The 7,760-nt window shown below is 35.6% G+C and overlaps 1 protein-coding gene across 2 annotated transcripts; it reads left to right on the top strand.

Annotated features, from left to right (window-relative positions):
* Positions 1-1,087: 1,087 nt before the first annotated feature.
* On the top strand, positions 1,088-4,255 carry LOC131043562 (serine/threonine receptor-like kinase NFP). Of its 2 annotated transcripts, XM_057976783.2 has the most exons (2): positions 1,088-1,881; positions 1,972-4,255. In XM_057976783.2, the coding sequence occupies exon 2, from the start codon at positions 1,993-1,995 to the stop codon at positions 3,919-3,921; it is 1,929 nt and encodes a 642-aa protein (XP_057832766.1). In that variant the 5' UTR covers positions 1,088-1,881; positions 1,972-1,992; the 3' UTR covers positions 3,922-4,255. The 2 variants fall into 2 exon arrangements, with proteins under 2 accessions (XP_057832766.1, XP_057832765.1); XM_057976782.2 differs by having other exon boundaries at positions 1,414-4,255.
* Positions 4,256-7,760: the final 3,505 nt, after the last annotated feature.

Raw genomic sequence — 7,760 nt, 5'->3', positions numbered from 1 at the left:
TTCCACAACGTGCATCGTTACTATCCAAAAGCTAGATCAATAGCTATAAGCAGTTAAGTCGCATCTTAGTTACCAGAAACGAGAAACGAGAAACGCAACCGCAACGGCAACGTGACGAGAAACGGAATAGTTAAAGGTTGCGTATAAGAAACGTGTGTATATATATATATATATATATATATATATATATATATATATATATATATATATATATATAATTATAAAAAATTATTTTACATAAATGAAAAAGCATGGAGTTTTATATATATTTTCATTAAAAAACTTTATTTCACCTTGATATTCTGAAACATTAGTGGAAGATAAACATAAATTATATTAAGATATTACATTGCATGAACCGTAGATATTTATATTAGGAGATAAATTATCTAGATATTGCATTGCATGAATTGTAGATAATTATATTGAAATATTTTGCATGAGGCTGTATAATTAATGTTAGTTAAAGTTGTATATTTAATGTAACTAACATGACATAGAAAACTATAATCTGCATCTACTAGTTAATCTAAAGTTAAGCCATGAAACATGCAATTTCACATGCCAAAAAAATTCAGTGTGTCAATGTTAAATCAATAAAAATCAATTACTTTACTGTCAAATCTGTTTAAAACATTTACTTTACTATAAAAACCTGTTAAAAACAATTACTTTACCATTTAAAACATTTACTTTACTTTAAAAACAATTACTTTACCATTTAAAACATTTACTTACTTTAAAAACAATTACTTTACCCCACTTATAAGGGAAAACAATTATTTCACTGACAAATCAAAACAATGGAAAACATATTACAAACGTTGCAGAAACGGCCGTTAGAAACGAGAAACGCGTTTCTCCTGTTGAAACGCGAAACGACGAGAGAACGTTGTGTTTCTGGCAACTAAGAGTCGCATACGAACACAACTAAATAAAAAAATCAAAATCTGATGTACCGTTTAAGATTTGTGGATGCGCGAAGTTAACTATGATGGCTATTGGTACTCTTCCCCTATATGAATGAATTGAACTTTGATTTGTATTGATAATGCCCAGGATTGTAGCTGGAAAAATTAAACAATACATGTGACGAGCTGTGTTAGGTCTTAAAATTCAAGTGGAGACACATTAATTTTTGAACTTGAAAGAGACTTTGAGTGCTCATGAATCAAGATGTGTACAATCAATCACTAGTCAAAGCGGAAATCGAAACCCCAATATGAAATAAGCCTGTAGAAAACAATGGAGAATTGCACAATTACCTTACCATACCATACGCATATTATAATGGACTACAGTTTGCAGCTACTCTTAGTCTTATAGATTCTGCGGTCGGCGTAGTGGTTTTTAAATTTTTTTCAACCACAAACTCTTTTTTAACAATATTCTGTGCAGAAACCTAAAGTCTACATGTTTACAAACTTCAAAAGCGTTTAGGATAAAGCATCTTAGCGATCAGTGGCAGGTAAGCATGACAACAACAATAATGCTGACATAAATCATAGTTATCAAAATGGTGCAAAATTGCCCAGTAAATGGGCTCTGACGGAGTAAACCAAACTGACTCTGCCCTATTGCATTGAACTTCTTGAATATGATCTGCTGAGAAGTTACCTAAACAGAGACAGAGACAGAGACAGGTGAAACATGCTGCCAGAGAAGTCCCGTGTTTTACCGTAACGCGCTTACTTTCTCATGTAAGAAGAACGACTTGACCAGAGTGATTGAAACCTTGTCCTAATCCAATTCCCCGTTCAGACGAATCCAGTTATTGAACACACTTAAATCACTGTCCACATACGTTCAAATTAGCGTGTTTGATCTGCTCACAGAAGCTTCTCCCTGAAAAGAGAAACGCAATCGATTTACAGTCTCCTGGTATGGCATAATCCTCTGACCCTTTCTCTAATTTTGGTTTTAAAGGCATATACCCATGTACCCATTTCATCAGTTGGGATGATTTTGCAGTGTGTTCGTTCCTCTAGCACCATGTTTCAAACCGCATGGAAACTGGTATTCCTCTCTTTCCTCCTCCTCTGTATTGCTGGTAAAGTCCAAGGACAAAATGGAACATCCAATATTACAGGCTACAGCTGCTCTGATGGCCCAGCACCATGTCATACATATGCTTTTTATAAAGCCCAACCTAATTACACTGATCTGGCGGATATCGCTAATTTATTCAGTACTCAAACTTTCAATATAACAACAGCCAATGATTTGCCTGGTGATACTGTTTCTGTAGCTAAAGGGCACGCTTTGCTTATTCCCATTACATGTGATTGCATGGGAAGTTATTCTCAGGCCAACATAAGCTACCAGATACTGGCTGGAGATACTTTTTGGAAGGTTTCAACACTGAATTTTGAGTATTTGACCACATATCAGGCTGTAGAGATTGCAAATCCTACTTTAGTACCAGAAAATCTCACTATTGATACTATAGTTGTCTTCCCGATTAGGTGTCAGTGTCCGTCCAAAGCCCAAATCAGTAAAGGGATCAAAATGCAGATAACATATGTTGTACAGAAAGCAGATACTTCGGACTCCGTCAGTAAAAAATTTGGTGCAGATCTCGCTGATTTGAAGTCTCAGAATGGTATAACTTCAAAATTAATTCCTAATGATACACTCCTGGTTCCTGTTTCTGCAAAGCCAACATTAGCTCAATCTCCTACCCCTGCACCATCTCCATCTTCAAATACAAATAATAGTTCTCCTGTTCCTGAGAGTTCTTCAAGCGGGGGATCAAATAATGGCGTTGTTATTGGGGCTTCCATAGGCGGGGCCGTGGCGCTTTTGGTAATACTTGTATTGGTTTTTTGGGTTCTGAGAAAGAGGAGGCACTCATATGGATTAACAAGAACTTCGGAAGATCCAAAAAGGTCTTCAGATCTGAGAGTGGGGTCTTTTGAAAGAAAAAAGACTCGGCATGATGAGCTTTTGGCTGATGTTACAAGTACCATAGGCAAGCCTCACATATTTTCTGCTGAGAATATACAGAAAGCAACTCAGAATTTTAGCCCCCTCTGCAACATAGAGGGCTCTGTTTACAAAGGTATTTTAGATGGTAAGGTTTATGCCATAAAACAGATGAAGGGAGAAGTTTCTGAAGAGTTGAAGATTTTGCAGAAGGTCAATCATAGTAATTTGGTGAGACTAGAAGGATTTTGTATCAGTTCAGAGGGTCAATCTTGCTTAGTTTATGAGTATGCAGAGAATGGTTCTCTCAATTGCTGGCTCCATGATCCTGAATCCATTCCGAAGCAGGCTGCTTCTACTTTGAGCTCTACATCTCTTTCATGGAAGATCAGATTGCAAATTGCCTTGGATATTGCTAATGGGCTTCAATACATTCACGAGCATACAACCCCTAGTGTTGTGCACAAGGATGTGAAAAGTAGCAATATTCTCTTGGATGGAAATTTTAGGGCTAAAATTGCGAATTTTGGAATGGCGAAATCAGGGATAAATGTTCTCACAAGACACATAGTAGGCACACAGGGGTACATGGCTCCAGAATACCTTGCTGATGGACTGGTGACCCCCAAGCTTGATGTGTTTGCATTTGGAGTGGTGCTACTAGAGCTGATTTCTGGAAAAGAAGCCATAGTGCGTGAAGGGGGAGTTCCATTAGCAGGGAAGGCAGGTCTTCTTTGGACCCAAATAAAACCTCTTATGGAAGGAGAACACAGAGAAGTGGAACTGAAAAAGTGGATTGATCCAAATCTTACAGGTGTTTGTCCTGATGATAGTGTTCTTTGCCTTGCAATGATAGCCAAAGCCTGCGTCGACGACGATCCTGGAGCACGACCAAGCCTTCCAGAAATAGTTTACAAGCTTTCAAAAGCGTTGGAGGCACTTATGGAACATTCCGATGAAAGTTTTGAGGCTCCGATTCAAGTTATTGCAAGGTGATTCTCCATGTTTTGCTGTATCCCCTCTTGACTTGATTCTCATCAGAGTATTTTGTTCATCCAAATCATAAGGTCCATAATTCGTCTGCTTTATATTCTGGTATTATACCCTGACTGTTGAGAACAACAAAGGAGGATGGAGTGGCTCATCTTCGAAACAGATTTTCCCTAAATAACTGCATGTTTATAGGTACTTTGCAGGTCCTACAGAAATCTCAAACTATGATTAGTATTTGTAGTCTTATAACTCCGAACGGATATGTTTTCATTTATCAGGAATTGTTGTATAAATTTTCAAGCATTAAATGATATAGCTAAGTATTCTACTGTGGTTATCTTTAAACATAATGCATTTTCTGTATGATTATGAGGAGTATGCAGTCTATTGCAAACAATAATTTGTTTTCATTCAAGCAAAGTACTGCAAAGTTTAAGCAGAAGTCAATTCGGTTTTATATAGTAGATCAATTCACTGTATGCATAACAACATATAATAGGAGGATATTTCAAGCTCTCTAAGCGTCTTTTTGCTGCGAACAGAGAAACATTCACACTAGATTTTTAAAATGTGAGAGGTATTCTTGTGAGTGCCTTAAGAATGTTTGAGAAAAAAATTTCTTTCTTTGACCTGTATTGACTCTGCACTCTGCAACAACGCAGCGTGTTTTTCTTTTTAATTTGTACTCTTCTAATCCAGCAAAATATTAGGAGCTCTCTTTTTCGTATCTACTCTTCTTCTGCATGATAGTAAGGGTTTTTTCAAATCTATTCTTCTTCTGCATTATATTAAGAGTTTTTTCATATACATTCTTCTTCTGCATGATATTAAGAGATTCTTATAATTAGCTTGGCTGCTCTTTGCCATGTTCTGAAATGTTGTTCTATGGTTTTTCCCCAGAGTTGATTTTCTGGGAAGCAATTTGTTATAATCCATGGATCAGCTAAAACTTCTTTGTGATAGAGGCTATTTTGGTAAATTCCTCATTACAGTTTGAGTGTGGCTTCCTTTGAGCCACACTTTTAACACTTTGCTGTTCAGTTGTCTTAGTCTGGCTCTGATACAATGGTATCTTCTATTAATCTACTGGGACTTTAACCTAGGGCTTCTCATGTGTATACTGGTGTCCACTACCATTGGACTATTGGTTCAATTTATAAACAGGGCTTTATGATAGATTCCTTATTCTGGTTCTGGCCAACACAATTTCCCTGTAAATTCTTTGCTTTTGAAAGCAGACATATCTTTACAGGGAGCACCTAGCCTAGTTTCATAAACTTGGGAAGTAATAGATGTTTGATGATTATAGATAAAGTTTCTCATGCGAAGTCTAAGATCTCATTTCTAAGGCAGCAAGATAGATTTTCTGATAAGCTGATAAACTTTGAACGTAGAGTTTTGAATTTAGGGAATCATAACTGAAATACCAAAATGACACAGTATTATAAACTGGAATCAACATATGGAAGTTAGTTTCACCAATCTTCACAATGGAACAATTTTCATAGTGGTTAGGGCAGAGGCGAGACTATTAGGCTTTTACAGTTCTCCTGGATTGCTTTGTTAGAGAATTCTCAGCAGGTCTGTAATGGCTAGTTCAAAATCATAAAAAAAACTCCTAATTTTCACAATGTACAAAGGGATGGAGAGCTGTTACTGGTCTGGAATGGCTGGCAAAGCTTTTTACATCAGAAAAATAACAAGCATGTGTATTAGAGATCAGTTGTGAATGAAAGCACAGGTTTCACAATCAATACATATGTATTTTTGTCTAATTCACTGGCCTTATGGGGTAAGTTATTTTAGGCAATTCTGTCCAAACTGAACTGAAACAGGATTTAAAAAAAAAACCTTGTCCCCATACCCTGATACCTTCCAGAGGACATTTCCAGGCCGAAGTAAAAAGACAAAATAAAGCCTCACCCGCACAAATGCCCATCGGGAAGGACAAGGCGGGGACGCTTGAACCATATTTATCTATCTTAAGCTTAACCTTACTTGGATCTTAAATTCATTATGAATATAATTTTTTACTAGTCCATTGTATGAGGAGTGAAGCTTTTGGGAAAACTGGGTTGAAGATTTTTTCAGTCATTTTTTCAACGTAACACTCTGCACCACCATCGCCATTCTAACAGTTTAGGACCACACAAGAATTATCATCATAGAGAGATTTATATCACGATCTATGATGATAAGGTCATATATACAAGCATTTAAACCCTGCTTGATGTGTCTTTGATCAGAACAAGCTAAGGGATTGAATCGAGAATCATGGTTAGAAGCTACTTGACATTCCTTAGTGCATTAAGTTTCAATGATGTTTTTAAGTACCATACTTTTCATGCATAGAGGTGCAAAAGAATTCGAAGACCTATATAGTACACAATTCAAGACCATACATTTCCATTGCATGTGTTGTTTTATACCCAAACAAAGTGTAAGATAATTTTTCAGTTTTTCAAAACCGAACAATTAAATATCTAAAAATTAAAAGTCTAAATTAGATAACATAATGTAAGTTAATTATAATATTAATTATCTTAATCTATTAATTTAGTTATCCCTATATACACTTGTTTTACCTTAAACCAACTTCATTATCATAATTCAAAATGCAAACAATTAAAATGCTCTGTGTAACTATCTTGTTATTGTGAGTTTGAATGCTATATATTTTTTTTAAAACATGAAGGTAAGGCTTACATTGATAACTTCAACAAACTAGAGTCAATCATGAAAATCAAAGAGCATTAATTACAATATAAAAAATCACACATGATAAATATTAAAATTAAATACCAAATTGCCCAAAAAAATAATTATGAGAATCAAATAAAATGCTAGGGATTTTTAAAATCCAAGTCAACTCACATCGATTTGCACATGAATGTGAAGTATTATAATAACTCACAAGTCAAAGTGGAAATCTAAAAGGGCATAAACCCCACCATGACGAGGCTCTTGAGTATTAAATAAACATTTATAAGACATAATAATAAGTTAAAATTTTGTCTTAACTACGCCAAGATTAAAACTCTTCAGATTTTTTATTTTATTTATTTTTAAATAAAATACATAAGCTAGTGGAGGTAAGCAATTTTTTTACAATGAAAATGCTGCTAATTCTTCTAATAAGGACATCGCCTCCATTAACATAACGAAAGTGATTAAATTGTTTTGTGAATCTTATCCCCAATTTAATCATATACTGCATTGAACAGACTTCAATCACACTCAATATTCATACAAAATGAGGTGTTCAATCTGCTCACAAAAGCTTCTGCCCAGAAAGAAAAACAAAAACAATGTATAATACATACCTGGTCTCCTGGTAGAGCATAATCCTCTTGACCCATATCCTCAATTTGCATTTAAAGGCATATGCATATGCACCCACTTCATCAGTTTGGATGATTTTACAGTGATTTCAGTCCTCTGCCATGTTTCAAACCTCTTGGAAACTGGTATTCCTATCTTTCTTCCATCTCTGTATTGCTGCTGAAATCAAAGGACAAGATGGAACAAGCAATGTTACAGGCTACAGCTGCTCTGATGGCCCAATAACATGTAATACTAATACCTTGATCTGACAAACATTGGTACATTATTTGGTGTTAGCAATCTAAAAATAATTAGAGCCAATTATTTGCCTGACGATACCTCTTCCATAGGTAAAGGCTAATCTTTGCTTATTCCCGTTGTATGTGGATGCATGGGAAATTATTCTCAGGCCAACATAAGCTATGACACAGGGTTACTGCAGGGTGATACATTCTGAAAGATTTCAACAGAGGACTATGAATATTTGATCACATATCAGGCTCTAGAACTTGCAAATC

This window comes from Cryptomeria japonica, chromosome 1, assembly GCF_030272615.1.
Source record: "Cryptomeria japonica chromosome 1, Sugi_1.0, whole genome shotgun sequence".
Taxonomy (NCBI): domain Eukaryota; kingdom Viridiplantae; phylum Streptophyta; class Pinopsida; order Cupressales; family Cupressaceae; genus Cryptomeria; species Cryptomeria japonica.
This window is presented reverse-complemented; position numbering and strand designations above follow the sequence as displayed.